Source organism: Alligator mississippiensis, chromosome 4, assembly GCF_030867095.1.
Source record: "Alligator mississippiensis isolate rAllMis1 chromosome 4, rAllMis1, whole genome shotgun sequence".
Classification (NCBI taxonomy): Eukaryota; Metazoa; Chordata; order Crocodylia; family Alligatoridae; genus Alligator; species Alligator mississippiensis.
Window position 1 is genome coordinate 209,937,751 of NC_081827.1, and position 16,993 is coordinate 209,954,743.

Sequence of the window (16,993 nt, forward strand, 5' to 3'; positions counted from 1 at the left end):
CAGAGATATAAAGACTAGTCAACACATTGGTATGTGTATTCACAAATCTAAATTTAATGGCAAGATGCTCAAATCACTATTATTTTTATTAATATTAATTTAACCAGGGCCTTTAGAAAGTGATAGCCATAATAATCCAACTTTATTTATGACTTTTTAGATTATATAGCACAGTTGAATTTCTCTCACTAAACAAGTAGTAGTAGAAAAACTACCTTACTGTTTTCAAAGAAGTAAACGCTCCATTACAAATAACTCAAACTCTGGACCTAGTGATGCAGCCTTTGTTCCCTTTTTTCTGCTGCAGTAGACTCAGAGACTACACATTAAAAGCTAAATTAAATTCTACAGATGACAAGGGTCTCTATAGAGCTGTTTTCCTGCTGTTAGGAGAGCCTGTCATAGAGGGGCTGTAACCATGATAAGATGCCAGCCCTATTCATCAGGTAACATTTCACAATGTCCTCATTTATACTATTTCTCATTAATATTGGACAGCTTTAATTTATCTTTTTTCTTCAAACAATATGATATTTACAAGCTTGAAGCCTTCTTTTATAGTTGTGTATAAATCTTTATAAATGTCAGTCATTAATTTTAAAATCTCATTCATCAATATATGACTAGTGAATTAGTTAAGGTTTGAAGAATAAATGTCTGGTAATTAGGAGTGATTTTGCATCAGGCTTTTAGACCAGGTGAAGGATGAAGGAGAACAGAGTGAAAATCAGGCTCTTGCTGAATTAGGATTTAAGTTCTAAAGCTTGGGCACAAAATACAAAATTCTATGTTAAAAATCAAAAGCAGATACCAACAGTAGAACTTCTGCTTGAAGGAAACAGCAGTAAGCTATTAGAATTGAGCAACACCGAACAGCCACGAAGAAATGTAGTAGATGACATGGCAAGAAGCTAAATGAAGGAAAACAAGCAGACCAGACTATAACAAATGTGTGTGTGTAGGAGGAAAGCTAACCCTAGAGAATCTTACATATATTGAGAAATCCACGTATCTGTGAGTTATTTTAACAATGTCCTGCATACAGAAGGAAGATAATTGGAGAGTTGACTGATACTCCAGAATCATTATGTCAGTGATAATACTGGAATCCAATACACTTAGCTATGGGTGGATCTAAAATTTTGAAAAGGAAGGTGCAGATGGTGTGTTGCATCATATAACAAGGCATATATTAGAAGCTTTACTAATATGCTAGACCCTAGAAGATGTACTTATATGCTGGAGGCCTAGGGCTATATTATTCAGTTTAAGATTGAAGCAAAAACAAGTATATCTTTATTGGAATGTGCATTAATTTGCTATACAGGCACTCCTCACTTAACGACCAAGTTCCGTTCCCATGACTAGGTCGTTAAGCGAGGAGCTGCCCCTGAATAGAGGAAATCAGCTCTAATATACATTACTTAGGTTTGCATACTGTAAATACAGGTAATCGTTTTTATTTATTCTGAATAAAGAAAAGGTCTAAAGGAAACTCCAACTTGATAACTTTGTTTTAATTTGCATAACTCTTACATATTACAGAACATAAAAATACAATCAGCGAAAATTATAAAAATGATGTACCAAAAAAATTAAAGTTATAAAAAAAGACATTCAGATTAACATTTTAGTCATCGAATCCTTCGAACTGTGGATTCCTGGGTGTAGCTTTCGAGAAGAATCCCGTTAGTGTGGTCTGCTTTGTAATTTTCTTTTTTTTCTTTTTTTCTTCATAAATTTCACGATAGCATCGTAAAAGTTCATTCATTTGCCGTTCCACTTTCGTGAACCGTTCAACATTCGGGTCCATACCCTCTAGTTCTAATATAGCCGCTTTCACTTTCGAGAACACACCAGCTAACCCATTTACAGTGAACTTCTTTTGTACTTCTTCCATTCTTTCCTCTTCCAAGTGCTGCTGCGCTTCCAACTCTATTAAATCTTTGTTAGTTAGCGCTCCCTCAATATATTCCACTAATTCTTCAATATCTTTCACTTCAACATCTAAATTAAGCACGTTAGCAAGTTCCACAATTTTTTTATTTATGACATCGACATGTTCGTCTTTGTCAAACCCTTTGAAATTATTCACGAAAACTTTTAGGCATTTTTTCCATATGCCTTGCATACACTTTTCTGTCACTCCCTCCCAAGCTGATTCAATGTTCTTTATGCAGTGTAAAATGTTGTATGATTTCCAAAAATCACGAAGGGTTACTTCATCGCTTTCTGTTGCTGCTACAGCTTTGGAAAAAGTTGCACGCAAATAGTACACTTTGAACATAGCTATAGCCCTCTGGTCCACTGGCTGTAGGGTAGCAGTCGTGTTTTTAGGCAGATACACTAACTTTACATCCGGGTGTAGATCATCAAGATGCTGGGGGTGGCCTCGGGCATTATCAAGCAGGAGGATAATTTTAAAGGGAACCCCCTTTTCCAGACAATAATGCTTGACCAAGGGTATGAAGCAGTTGATGAACCAATCCTCAAATAAAGCTTGCGTCATCCATGCCTTGTTATTTGCACAATAGTAAACGGGCAGCGTGTGCTTACTAACCTGCTTCAATGCACGTGGGTTCTCGGAGCGATAGATGAGGAAAGGCTTTAACTTGAACCCAGCGACATTTCCTCCCAACAACAACGTGACCCTGTCCTTAAAAGCCTTGAAACCGGGCATTGTTTTAGCTTCTTTGTGTATGTAGGACCTTTCGGGCATTTTCTTCCAAAAAAGTCCGGTTTCATCCACATTGAAGATCTGTTCCGGACGGTAGCCGCCTTTCTCAATGATTTCATCAAATTGATCAACAAATTTTTCCGCTGCTTCTATGTCCGCGCTTGCCGCCTCACCGCTGATACTCTGATTATGCAGGTTGAATCTCCGACAAAACCGTTGAAACCATCCATGGCTTGCTGTAAATGTTTCCGTCGATTCTTCGCCTTTGCGCACCTTCAAAGTCTCAAAGATACTGCGTGCCTTGGCTTGAATTATTAAAAGGCTCATCGGCATTCTTTTTTGTATCTGGTCGTCAAACCAGATCGCCAGTAATTTCTCCATTTCATGAATGAGGCCTTTCCGCTGCCTAGTTATTATGGCTTTAAATCCTGTCGATGCTTTCACTGCCTCTTTCACTCTATCTTTATCCTTCAAGATCGTCGAAATGGTCGAATGCGCCAGCTCCAAGTCACGTGCTATCGCTTTAACTTTCTTACCAGCTTCATAGTCGTTTATGATCTTCATTTTCATCTCAAGATCGATAGTCTTCCTTTGTTTCTTGGTGCTTCCTCCAGGTGAAGTCATGCTCTTCCTTTTCGCCGACATCTTGTACTTAGGTTTCCACGACTGCGCGGTCGTAAGTCCGCGCGGTCGTTAAACAGGTAGGTCGTTAAGTGAGGAGTGCCTGTATTGTATATTATATTTAAGAAAAAAAACAAGCTAGCCAAAAAATACATTGTTTCATTACTCCTATAATCATTAGAACTAAATGTACGTAAAACAAAATCTAGCCTACTTGAGCATCTTGACAGTTAATCCAATACTTCACTGAAAGTTATTTCCACACCTGGGTTAATATTTCCATACCTGAGTTAATGTTTTTAGCTAAAGTTGAAAACAGTCTTCAGGGTTTTGAAACAGGAGCTGCATTACCAGGAGCAGCTAGAAGACAGTAGAATTGCAGAAGAAAGGATAGCTTGATTAGTGGAATATTAAGGCCATTCAAAAGGAGAGTGGGGTTGTTAACACCTGTGGAATGAAGAGTTTAGAAGGAATGTGGTTGATTATAATGAGCCATGAAGTCAGTTGATTCCCTCACTGCTGCCTGACTAGAAATGCTACTGCTACTGCCAGGCAGTTGGTTTTAAACTTTGGGTGGACTAGGAATAAAAAAAAAGGACGGGGGAGAAATGTAACTACACCCTCCCCTATATCCACTCTTGCTCCTAGCACTGACACACTCACAGCCCCCAACAGCTTCACAAATTCCCCCCGCTCTCAAACCTACAGTGTACCTGCATCATTCTGAGGTTTTTCTGTGCATTTGAGATTTTAGCGCTGTGATTAAAATCATGATTAATTGAGATTATTTTTTTTAATTGTGCAACTAAGCACAATTAATTTTTTAAATAATTTTAATAATTTTGACAGCCCTACTTTTGTGCATGGGGCAGAGGCAGGCTGCTTGCTATGGGCTAGGCTCTGTGCCCTGCTGGCTTTACCCTGGGACCCACATGGCATGGCTAGTGCACAGTTCCCAGAGCAAAGGCAGCAGGGTGTAGAGTCCCAGCCCACAGTGGGCAGACTGCCTCTGCCCCATGTACAAATCCAGCAGGCACATACCCTCCCGTGCCTCCCCCAAGGGTGTGTGCAGCAGCAGGGACTGTGCCCCCCCCTGCATCCCTGGACGAGTCTCACCCGTGGCTCCATCCCATGACCCGCTCTGACTCCGGGGCCTCATTGTAACTGCCCCACCCCAGCCTCTGCCTCACTTCCTCCCTCACTGTGGGGGCCTTGATTTGGCCCCCCTTTTCCCTCCCCCTACCCCTTCCCCTTCCTCTCCACAGACCCCTGTGGGCCTCCACAGACTTACCAGTTGGGCGCTGCCCTACACACCACCAGGCTGAATTCCTGGCTGGATGCATACTGCGGCTGCTCATGTGTCTGTATCTCTATGTCAATGTCTCTCTGTGTCTCTGTATGCCTCCTCCCCACCCTTCTTGCTGCAGCATTCTGGAGCTCGCGCTGCCCTGCGGCTCCTCTGCACTGCCACCACTGCCCTGCTGGGGGGCCTGGAGGCAGCAGTGTTGGCAGCGGAACGGAGCCTGGGTGCAGGCACCAAAGCCACATGTGCAATTTACACATTAAAAAAATGAATACAAGATCCAATTTAATCATTAATCATGCAAGTTAATGGTGATTAATTGAAAGTCCTATTCAAAAGAGATCATTTTAACAAATTATAGATAAAAAAAGCAAATCATATACTAAAAATCAAATATCTACTATATTTCAAAAAAATGTTTTTGTCCTGATTTATGTTTTATTGAGTAGTGTATTGTAGGGGCAATTTTGTCGAACAAATAGTTTGTTGAACAATTGCACAACGGCTCAAAATAAAGTCTTGCTCTTGTATATTGTGTGTAGGGTGGTTGGGAGAGTGTGTGGGGTGGGGGGGAGGGGTGCTGCCCCTGAGTTAAGTCCCAGGAGCCAGCTGAGGGTGGGGGGGTGGAAGGAAGGGGAAAGCAGGGGGCATGTGAAGTGGAGTTTGCCCAGACAATGTGATGCAGGTCCAGTCCATCCCTATCCAGCCCACAGCTGCCCCTGTGGTGCTCTGCATGGGTCTGAGCCCTGCCCAGGGCAGCCATTGCCACACGTCCACCCTGCATCCACTGACAGCACTGCCCTGGCCCTGGTCAATTTACATAGCTTTCTGGCAGGGCCGCCTTCCACCCACTCGACTGCACACAGGTGGCTGCTCATCACGCCAGGTGGCTGAGTGGGTGGAAAGCAGCTGGGATCTGGAGCTGCATGCTGGGATAGAAGCTGCCTGGCTGAAGCTTCTCTCTCTGCCTGATGGGGTATGTGGTGCCTGGCTCGTGTCCCCACAGCTGCCACTGCTTCCCCGTACTACCTGCTGCCCAGAGCAGTGCAGCAGAGGCAGGCTGTTGGAGGCAGGGGGAGCTGAGTGGTACCCCTGGTCACTGCAGCAGCAGCAGGAGCACCTCTGCAAGGAAGCTGTGCATGCTGGCCAGGACTGGGGCAGTGCCATAGGCTGGTGTGGGGTGTGTGCAGGCAGACGTGCAGTGGGGGCCATCCTGGTAGAAGCAGGCAGAGCGTTCCCATACAGAGCATTGTGGAGGCAACCATGGGCTGGATACAATCAATTGGCGGGCCAGACCTGGCCCAAGGCCTGTATTTTGCCCACCCCTGCTCTATAGGTTGTTGTGGTTCTTTGTGGTCTTTGCAGGTCACCAGAGTATGAGCTAGATTATGGTCCTCCCCCAGCAAGTTACTTGGTGAGAAATGTGAAAGCAGGTTACCTTGTTTTGAAAACTCAAGTCAGTCACAGAACTCCTAGTAAAAGTAAGACATCATCTTAATAAGTAATAGTGACATAGCTGACACTTCCTTAGATTTCAGCCATAACAGTAAGAGAGACCATATCAAACTGATTGAAATGACTGATCAGATTCATCTGAGAGTTTGTAACAATTCTATCACTTATAATATTACTATTACTTTCTCTGAACAGGAAGCATTTCTATGTAAACAAATAGTTCACTAAATAGCAGAAAACCTTTCAGAATAATAAGAGTTCCCTACTTAATTCAAGGAAATTGGATTAAAAGCTTGATGTTTAATTCCTGGAAATCCAAGAGAAGCAATCTGGGTAAAAGTCCAACTCTAAAAAAAAAAAAAAAAAAGTCAGGCAGAAAGTTGACACATTCTTTAAGCAGAAAAGAAAACACAAGTTTGTGTTCTTCATTCTTTCACAAAACTTTATTTCATTATTTTTAGTCTATTTCCATCCCTTTTTTCTTCCTATTAAACCATTATTTCTCAATAAAAGAGTAAGTCAGAACATTTTGATGGAAGCCTGTTCCATCAGGATCAAAATGCTTCACAAAATCAAATCAAATTTTGTTAGGATTTAATTTGGGGGGAAACGGAGGAAACTTCCCCCCATGTCAACAAATTCAGAATTAAAACATTTGCATTTTAATTTGAACATTTAGAGTGCCTATACACAAGTGTGGAGGCTGTTCCAACGCGCTGTAATTACAGCGTGTCAGAACAGATTCATTTGATTGTGTCTGCTGGAGTCTGGTAATTACCGCACTCCAGCCAGCCTCCACCTCTTTTGTATCAGCGTCCCCACGCTTCGAAATGGTAGCAGGGGCACTTTATCTAAAGTTTGTCAAACAAGCTTTAGATAAAGCGCCTCTGCCACCATTTTGAAGCATAGGGACATTGATACATAAGATGCTATGGATGCTTTAATTAGAGTGGCTTTTAGAGCCGCTCTAATGAAAGCACTCCCCTCCCTTCACCCTCTGAGCACGTATATAGACAATCCTTAATTTCCATATTAAATCAACAGAAACAAATTTAAAAGATAAATAGATATTTTACCAAAACAAAATGTTTAAATTGACTTGAACTCTCTTTCCAGAAATAGTACATGGTTTTTTGTGTTAATTCCTGTTTGGCGTAAAGCCAATTTTCTAAATCCCTCTTGAAATGGAACTTTTGTCCTTAGCAATCTGGGCTATAATCACTGATTTGAAAACTCCATTTACATATTGTATAAGATATATAAGGAGAAGCAAGAAATTAGTTAAATAATAGGATGATATAAATTATCACGTTCAAGGCAAGTACGTTCTTTGGGGGGAAAAAAAAATCAAATGTTGATGTGAATACAACAGCCCAAAATTAGTAGCTGATTTCCTAAAAGATTGTACTAATTTTATACATGTATTTTAACTTTATCCTCTGCCTATGTGAATGACTTTTATTTATAAAAGTGAACTCCTTCATTGTTAGTGGGATTCATTCTAGACACAGGTTATGTCCCTACGTGACCTAATTCAGAGTGATCCGGCTCTGCTCTGAATCTCACAAATCTTGAATCTGGGTCTCCCAGCCTCCAGCCAGACAAAAGACCAAGACCCTAGCATGTAATATTACGTAACATGTATACTTACATATTCTCTGTACAGAGTCCAGGATCCAAAACAACTTCCTAGTTTGAAAAACATGGGTTTCAAGCTGACAAGAGACATTTTAACACAATTCCATTCTCCAAATGAATAAGGTTCAAAATGCTTGCAGAACAGATCTAATATGAAAAGTACAATTGGGAATTTCTGTTCATAATTTCTCAGTGATTAGCATATGAAATCAGCTTAGTACATAAATAAGAGTGAAGTATTTTTCTAACTACAAGGGCTGAACATTCCATCAGCTCTCCGTGAATTGAGCTTGGATATTTTCCATGTTACATATTGCCACAAATAACAGTTCTACAGATGATATTAAGACCACAATGACATCTTGCAGCTTCCTTCTCATCAGGGGATTTGCAGACATGTAATTGATTGGAATTTATTAAACAAAGTTGATGTTCAGGACCAACTAGAATTCTCAGCTAGTTCAGTCTTAGCTGAGTTGGCACAGCAGGGCTAACAGGAGTAAAAGCAATAAAAAGTTATTGTTGTCACTGAGCTAAGCATCTCTGACTATGAATACACACGCGGGAACAGATCCTAAGTATTAAGTTGTGACTTTTTATTTACCTGCTTTTCAGGGTCAATCTGCACTTCCTACATCTACATGAAAACAGGATAAAAGCTTCAAAGCTATTAGTCATGTTGGTTGCATGGCATGGGGCCAGTTCAGAGACTAGATAGTGCCCCATGCTGCCTCTGTGCATTGGTATTGGGACCTGGGGCCCTATGCCACCTCTGCCCAAACAGAGCCCTATTCCAACTGGGCAGCAAAGGTCCTGGGGCCTGATCCCAGCATGAGTGGGGTTGACAAGAGGTAGCATGGGGCGCTGGGGCCCAATCAGTCAAGGAAGCTGGTGCAGAGCCCAATCTGAAGATGGGTGGATGCAGTGTGAGGCCCGATCCTGGTGCGTGGGGCCTGATATGGCCAGTGGGTGGCCCTGCACCACCCATCCAGCCCCCCATACTAAAAGTTCGAGCATCACAGGATTCAGTTCCCAAGCCTGGAATTAGAATGGACAAGCTCTCCAACTCAAGACTCCTGTTTCTCTAGAAATGCCCATCCAAAGCAGAGCATTCTCTACTGATACCCTTGTAAACACCATATAATCCAACATTTTGCGCTCTTTTAGCAGTCTTCATTTCTGGAATTTTCTCGTGCGTAATCTGGACTAGATCAGCCTCTGCGTGCCAGTACTGCAAGAGAAGCAAACCGTTTGTCTTTCCACTTGTGGCTTTTTCTCCCTTCACTCTTGTAATAATAAAATAAAGGGGCAGGAGAAAAACCTGCATCTCGCTATTGTCTTATTATTTTCTTTCACTATGGATGTATTTGTCAAATCTTGTGTGGAGAGCAGAATGGAGGCAATTTGCTCTTATATCGGGGTTGCCTCTGAAGGCTAGGAGTATTCCTGGTTTTGAGACTCTCAGTATCAGTCTTTTGTTAGTGTCACTCACACAGGTGTTTTTCTCCTGTTCATGAACTTCTGCACCTTATTTCCCTTTGTAGTGGGTAAGATCAGGAGCTGGCGGAGAGTGTGCGCCTCTCAAGAACCACCCTGATGCAGGAGAGTGGGACCTGATGGCACTGTGCCTGGCTCAGCCTCCGGCCTGGCTTTCCCCCCCACCTCCCCTGGATCCAGGACGGGGGTGTACTAATGCACTGGCATCCCCCTTTCATTGCTGCTGCACCCGAAGTTTAAACCCAAGGTCATGGCAGTGGCAGCAGCTGCGGGAGTCAATTAACTTCATGGCCTATTTATAACGAACCTGGCGCCTTCTCAGCGAGACTCCTCGTTCCCCGGCTGCGAAGGACGGGCTGCTCCTGTGCGATGCTCTTCCACCTTTGTCCTGCCCTTCTCTTGGGGGTCGCAGCCCCGCAGCCTGCGTGCGGCTCAGCCCCGTGAAGTGACACTTGCTTTTCCTTCCAGCTTAAACAGGGGTAATACAACCCAGGCCCCTCGCCGACTAGTAAAGCTTCTCTTTGGTTTTAGACTGGAGAAAAATACCTGCTCGTTTCCACGAAGTGCTGCCCCTCTCCACCCGTGCCTGGCAGCCCGCGCCGCGCCGCTCGGATCCCGCGGGAGGGCGGTGCCCCCGGGGGGTTGCACACCAATGTCCCGTTGCTATGGGAACCCCGGGAGGCAGGAGCTGGTCATGTGGCGAGGCAAGATGGCTCCGCCAGGCTGCTGCGGTGAGCGCGGGGGAGGGGAGGGAAGGGGGAGGGAGGAGGCAGGGCGGGCGGGCAGCGCCGTCGATCAGCCGCGCATGCATCCCCGCCGCCGCCGCCCGCTGCCCGCGCCCTGCCCAGCGCGGCGGCCCCGGGACTCAGCGGCGCGGCGGCGAGCGGCTGCAGCACCTCCCTCCCTGTCTAACTTTTACTGCAGGGTTTCCCCGTGAGCCGATGAGCCCGAGCCCGTGCAGCGCCAGCCCCGCCGCGAGCCGGGCACGGGCAGCACCTCGGCGATGGCTCTAACCTTGTTCGGTGAGTACACACGAGAGCAATCGGCATCCCTCGTCTGGGGGTCACCTCCGCCCGCGCCCTGCGGCGGCGGCGGCGGCTGGCGAGACACGGCGGGGCTCTCCCATTGTTTCCTCTCCAGGCAGAGCCGATGGGCGTGTGCTCCGCTCCTGCGCTTAATTTCAGGGTTAGAAACTCCTGCCTAAGCCGCAGTCCCTGAGCTTTGCAATACTAGGCGAAGGCAATTCTGGATCGTCTAAGGCTCCAGCCCTGCCTGCACTTACACATCCCTCCCTTGTCGCCATAAAGTTTGTGTTTGAAGCCCGGTGAAAAAAAGAAGCAAGCCCCCTCCAGTTTGTTCTTTGTAAGCAGCCGCCTATTCCTAGAGTTCACCGAGGCCGCTCAGTGCCCTGGACTTTGCCCTCCGAAGTCTGTTTGGAAGGCAATATAAACAAAAGGTACGCTGCTTTAAAATGGGTCCCGATTGTAAGAGGACCTGTACGGTGGGATGATAAATTAGCTAATGAGCAAACCCCTGCTCTTCTGGGAATATTTCAGTACAGTGCTTAATTGCCCATAAAAATTAGCTGTGTTTCCTTAATGATATTTAATAATACAAATTCAAGAAAGGATGATTTCAAGAGGTTATGGATGTTGGTGTTGAGTGGTTTTGCAGCATCAGATGCTGTGTTGGCAAACAACGTCAAAACTACAGTTTTAACTGTTGAAGACTTTGTCTCTCTTAAGATTAAGCTTTATTGTGCATCAATTAAAGAAAGTATGTTGGGTTCCCCTAAAGTCAGTTTACCTATTTATGTTAGACCCAACGATACAAACGGAAGCAAAACTTGCCCTGGTTTATTTTAAACATAATGTTTGGAACCAGTTTTCATTGCTCCCACAACTCGTGGATGTCACTTACTTCAGAAGTGCTTTCTAAGAAATAGTTTTACATAATTATCACTTATTTGAAGTGTACTGCTAATGTTTTAGATCAAAGACTTGACTACCTGTGTAACTATATCATTTGTTTTGATTTATTCTATGACTTTTAGGTTAGGGCAAATTTTTATAAGAATCAGAATAGCTCTTAGTCTTTTCTCTTAACATTTGATATCTGCTATAATTGTTGCAGTGTTGTGAACCTCCTAAAGACCAAACAGCCTGCATAGTGAACAGGTTTTTTTTAAGGTAGAGTCTAGCTGGGATTGCATGTAGCTGAAGAGCTCTCATTTGAATTTATATTTCCTATCTCAGTTTTTTTCAGGTTGTCAAAGGTTTATAAATCACAGGTCACAGTAGAATAAACCCAAATCTTTTAGCCTCATCCTGCAAGTGATGCCTTGCGGTGGACCCTGTGTCTGTACAGGGCTCCTTTGACTTCAGTAGGCTTCACTGTAGGTATAAGAATCCTGTGTGGTGCCATTTGTAGGATTGGGACCAGAGTCCATTCCTTTGTCAGTGCAAGGTATATATAAAGCAGTTATATAGATATTAGACAATAATATGACCATATTACAATAAATCTTGTCTAGGAGAAAGAGATGGTAGGCGTAGGAATTCAACATATATCACATAAACTTAATGATTATTTATAATCATACATTTTTTTTAGAGGGTGTAGCAAATATAGGGCCTCTTATATCAGTGAGAAAATACTCATCCAGGTAGTTCCATCATGGTTTTGGTTAAAAATAATTAAAACAAACACTGAAGTTTAAAAAAAATGAAACAAAACAGGACAGGTTACATTATAGATGATATTTCCTTGTCCCTCTTTGTTTTGTTTCAATAGCATATTTTATCCACTAGATGTGATGATAGTGTTCTTTAACAGAAACCTAAACTGCAAAATCAAGCTTAATAGAATATTGAAAAAGTCTAGTTTGTGTTGTTGGACCAAGTGACATTAGTATGGCTCGATGGTTATGTGCAATATTAGCACTCTTAGGTGTGCAAACACCTACACAGGATTAACAAAATGAATCCAGAGACTTCAAATAAGCATCCAGTGTCAAAACATTCTGACCTGTTGTGGTCTTTCTAAGTTCTCTGCAACAGAAAAAATGCTTTTTTTTTTATTGTGGTCAAGAAACAAGTAAAAGCTGATATTTTTGAAGAGTACCTTGAATCTGGTAAAGGTTGAGAACCATTGGGATCACTGGGATAACTGAAAATTAATAAGCAAAGACCTATTAAGTGAGGACTACCACTGTGTCTTCTAGTCACCATTATATTTTTCGATATCTTGTAATGCTTAAAAGAAGAGTCCAGCAGATCTGAACTGGTATAAATATTCATAGCCCTATTATTTCACCGTTTTTAAAAGAACAAGACAGTGAATAAAAACAACAATAAAACAATGTACAATAATATTGTAAATCAGCACAATAGGTGCTAATAAACGCACATGATTCCCTTGAGGAATGGAAGAGAATTAAAGTTCATCTTCATTGCTGCAACTGTGAATGGAGAGATGTGAGTGGAAATTTAGATACATGCAAGATATGTGCCATATAGTTAGGTTACAGCTGTAAGAACCACAATTTTGAATTCTCTTGCTTTTATGTATGTAAATTTCAAATATAACTTACATGTGGGTTTGGGATTTTTTTGCATACCACTTTTTATTTCTTCACTATTTCAGGGCTGCAGTGATTGCAATTTGAATGAAGGGCATTATCAGACTGGTGTTTTACTGTAGTATTAAAAAAATTGATATTTTTTCAAATGGGGACAGGTGGGAGACTAGACTGAGGGCCTGTCTCCAAAGGAAACTTCTACCAATATAATAAACTGGTGCAGTTTTAGTGGTATAATTAGTTGTATGACTTTTCCTATTCCAGAATAAGCAGTTTATTTTGGTTTACCTTAAACCTTTTCCAAAGTCACTTGAACTATGCTGAAAAAGGCACATACTCCAGAATAGGTCTATCTACATGCAGGGTTATAGTAGTATATTTTATTAGTTTAAATTCACACCTAATGTATACCTTAGACAAGTTCTAGTTTGACTATTCTTATAAACATCCAGATAAATTCTAGTCTCATTTTTGTGATTACATTCAGCCAAATTTCGCATACTTTGGGATTATATATACCATTGTGTAGTACACAATCTGCTACAGAGCCTGGAAGTTTGAAATAGCTATGTCAATTTTGGAAAAAGTCCACCACATCTGCCAAGTCCCTCCCAATGCTATCAGAAAGATGTGTGCATTATGAAAAGTTTGAGTCGTGAAAAGCATTCTTTAAGGTGTTGATGAGAAATTGTCACCTAATGATCATAGAGTCAAAACCCCTTGTGTCAGGCTAGAAGAAATCAGGATATAAGATTAGGGGCCATGTGCTGTGTTGAAGATTACAATGGAAGTGTGACTATTTGGGAATATAAAGATAGGCGTGATAGGCTCTCTACACAGTACAGGTGTGGTGCAATTAATTGGTTAATTGCACAGTTATCTTGAGGTACTCACGTGCAAAGTACTTATCATGTCATAAAAAGCTCCAATCAGCTCTGAAGTTAAGACATCAAAAATAAGTACTAACTTTATAGCTGGTTGCTATCTAGCTTTAATTTGCATGTGTAGCAGGGTCCTCCCTGCCACTGGATTGCACCATGCCTAGCCAGGGCTGGGAGTCCTGCAACTGAGGGGACTCTTAACCCAGCTGCTGCTGACTCTGGGTCCGTACCACACCCTGCAGCTGCTAGAATCCAGAGTCCCACAGCTGTGGACATTGGGTCCCTTCAGCATACCTTCTGGTGCTGGGACCCAGCTGGGTCCTGGCAGCCATGGGGTATGGCTGCAATCTCTCAGATCCAGGGGTGTGTGGAGTCCCCAGGGCTGGAAGATGCAGCTGCCCCAGTCCCCCAGCCTTGGAGTTGCATGAAATCCCTTAGGCAGGGAGACCACAGTTGAAAACCCCTGAGGCAGGGAGATCATAGCATGTACTGCTGCAGCTGGGAGATCATGGCAGCTGCCATCTCCCAGCCTCAGGGTTTTCACGCACCCCTAAAGCTGGGAGATCATGACAGCTGTGTTCTTTTTTTTTTTTTTTTTTGCCTGTGAATGGGGAGCACAGGCAGTAAAGCACAGTGGGATCTAATGTGCAGTCCACACAATCATGCCTCCTGCCATGCTACATGTGGAGGTGCAGGTGTGTGGATTGCGCATTGGATCTCATCACCCCTTTACCTGCGCTTGTAGAGGAACCCATAGTGAAGCATGCTTTGTTCCTAAATTCACTTGGAAGGGGCATTCTGACCTTGTGACCTTTCCTTCCTGACGTGGATATTCCCACCCCTGTGGTTTTATCACATCAGGGTTGGATTATGGTACTATGGTCTATAAAAGCTACACCTGAAGTCCACTTAGAAAGCTCACTAGAGCAAAACACAGCTGCCTGTAGGTTAAGTACTGTTTCTTACATGAACAGGCTGACCCCTGTGCTCCATGATGTGCTCTGGCTGCTGCTTTGTTTCCTGTTTCAGTGTAATGAGCATCTTTTAGCCTCTAAAACCTTAGTGATTTGAGGACCTGATTATTTCAAAGTATTTCTCTCCTTAGGTCATACCCTGCCTTATTTTCTGGTTCGTGATTTTCTGAGGTGCTTCAGGTTTACGGTTGCTTAGTTTGAAGTTTGCAAGGGTCTGTCCATTATTCCAGGTCTTACGATCCATTGGGAAATATGATAGGACTATGTATAGAGCACATTAATGGAAGAGACACAGAAAAGACTGTTCCAGATGGAGAAAGGTCTGCAGGAGAGTAGCCACTGTCAAGATTCTTCACTTAGGGTGCTGACAGATATGCAGCTCCCCTCTGTAACTCAGCACTTTACAGGAAGTGCCATGAGTTACAGATGTTCTGTGTTGGGTCGGGGGGTTTAGGGGATTGAGCTCTACTTTGGAGACAGTTGCGTGTCTGCAGCTTTTCTCCCCTAGCCCTGCCCCATCCCCCTCCCAGTTCCAGTGCTGTCTTCAGGATGGGAGGAGGAGAAGGGAGGGGAAGGAGCTTGGTCTGAAGATAGCACCAGGGGCAGGGCTGGATTACATGAGCCCAGCCCTGTTCCCTGGGAAAGCACTGACAGAAGTTAATGAAGGCACTCTGCTTTGGAGTGCCTTTAGCTGAACCCTGTGTAATGAGGGTTCATTTGTCACATGATCGGGCACTTTTAAACCACTCTGCAGCTGTGCACTTGTGTCAGGTCACAGCTATAGAGCACTTTCAGGGGGCTGATCACACAACAAAATATCACTTCTCTCAGTGCCCATAGTTCCAGGAAATGTAAACACATAACTTGAGTCTACAGACTTCTGTTGGCATAACTACATCAGGTAGAGGTATGAAGACGTGTGATCCTTGGCCAATCTAGCTGTAACTGCAGAAATCCTGGTTGGATATGATTATACTAGCATAGTTAACCAGTACAGCTTTTTTCATTTTTGGAGGGTCTTACTATCCCAAACAAAGCATACCTTTGCCTGTATAGTACACTGGTATTCTTTGACTGGTATAGCTATAACCTAATGAAGGAGAGCCATCTTTTTGCTGTGATCAAATTCAAGTGGATTAAAACTCAGAATATTGTAGGTGAAAAACAGCTGTATGAATTATTTACACTAGATCTTGAGTGACCGGGTCAGCGTGAGGATTTGCTGCTTGTGGTCTGTTACTCCCTTTGTGAAACTAGCCATCCATTTCCAATGGTACTGCTCCTGTTCTGTGAGTGGATGATCTAAAATTGGTTGGAAAAAAAGCTTTGATTTTTATTTTGAAAGAAATCTACTTTCAGGCTGTGTTTGTTTCAGTGTTTGGAATTTTTTCTTGATTTTTATGAATGTTTGTTTTTTATAATTCCTCATTAACTTTCTTGTGTGAATAAATAAAACATTTCAGTTACCCAGAGTTACTTTCCATCATGCAAGTATTTTCCAATACCAATTTTCATGTTAGGACTTGTGTTCTTGATTTTCCAGGAACATTCTGGTGGATAAAAAACTTACTGTCTGATTGGTGAATAAGAAATAAAGGGAGTCAAATATTTCACTTTTAATCTTGTGAAGTGCTTGCATTCTATGGTGATGAGCATCATAAAACCACTGACAGATAAAAGAAGATAAAGGCAGAGCCATGTTTAATGTGCCTGGTAGGATTATTGAAGGCGAAGCTGGACCAGGACCAGAGAACCAGGAAAGATATTAAATGAAAAGGAATCAACAGTGATACTAAGATAGGAATCAAAAGTGGGGAAATGAAACCAAATAATAAAATATATTTGTACTTTGGCACGGGTATTCAAATATCACTGAAATAGCCTTTCAATAGTACAGTTATTCACTGTTGCTCAGTAGACTCAGTTCTGCAAATAAAGCTATATTACAGTACAGTCCTAAATGATATTAGTTGAAAATGAAATGGTCTGAATAGCTAATTTACAGTTAATTTATTAGGCTAGAATACTATAATGGATTTTCTGTATCTGAAGTCCTAATTGAAAGGTGTCATTTTTAATCACATTCATACTTAATTTCTGTTCTTCTTGTAAAACAACTACTAAGTGTCTTACTGCTGCTCTAAAAGGGATACCCTTAAAAGGTGTGTTACACTTATATTTATGCTAAAGTGTAAACTTTTGTAATGTGAAAGTAACCAAGCAAAGTTGCTGCATAGAAATAAAATGAGTTCTGTTAGTATTGTCAGTGTTACCTGGTAAAGCCTTTTAGTTAACACTTAGTTTGGCCAAAGTAGTCTAAAATAGCCTTAAAAGTTTACCTTTTCTGTGAAAGATTGCTGGGCCAAA

At 42.5% G+C, this 16,993-nt stretch overlaps 2 protein-coding genes across 13 annotated transcripts in view; one reads left to right on the forward strand and one right to left on the reverse strand.

The window, feature by feature from the left end:
• Positions 1 to 1,496: 1,496 nt before the first annotated feature.
• Positions 1,497 to 9,907, reverse strand: LOC109281394 (tigger transposable element-derived protein 1-like). 7 transcript variants are annotated; one of them, XM_059727266.1, is made up of 3 exons: positions 9,499 to 9,907; positions 6,323 to 8,925; positions 1,497 to 3,745 (listed from the first exon to the last, which is right to left on the reverse strand). In XM_059727266.1, the coding sequence occupies exon 3, from the start codon at positions 3,320 to 3,322 to the stop codon at positions 1,631 to 1,633; it is 1,692 nt and encodes a 563-aa protein (XP_059583249.1). In that variant the 5' UTR covers positions 3,323 to 3,745; positions 6,323 to 8,925; positions 9,499 to 9,907; the 3' UTR covers positions 1,497 to 1,630. The 7 variants fall into 7 exon arrangements, with proteins under 7 accessions (XP_059583249.1, XP_059583247.1, XP_059583250.1 ...); XM_059727264.1 differs by having other exon boundaries at positions 6,323 to 6,403; positions 7,708 to 9,907; XM_059727267.1 differs by having other exon boundaries at positions 1,497 to 3,401; positions 3,584 to 3,658; positions 6,323 to 9,907.
• Positions 9,908 to 9,996: 89 nt separating this feature from the next.
• The window catches only part of CHN1 (chimerin 1), a 167,299-nt gene continuing 160,302 nt past the window's right edge, over positions 9,997 to 16,993 (forward strand). For 3 of the 6 annotated variants that reach the window (XM_019480360.2, XM_019480362.2, XM_019480363.2), the window contains exon 1: positions 9,998 to 10,213. In XM_019480360.2, the coding sequence (XP_019335905.1) occupies positions 10,195 to 10,213 (19 nt within the window). In that variant the 5' untranslated portion in view covers positions 9,998 to 10,194. Of the gene's footprint in view, positions 10,214 to 16,993 lie in introns of all 6 variants that reach the window. The other 3 variants (XM_059727269.1, XM_019480361.2, XM_014599507.3) reach the window with 2 other exon arrangements.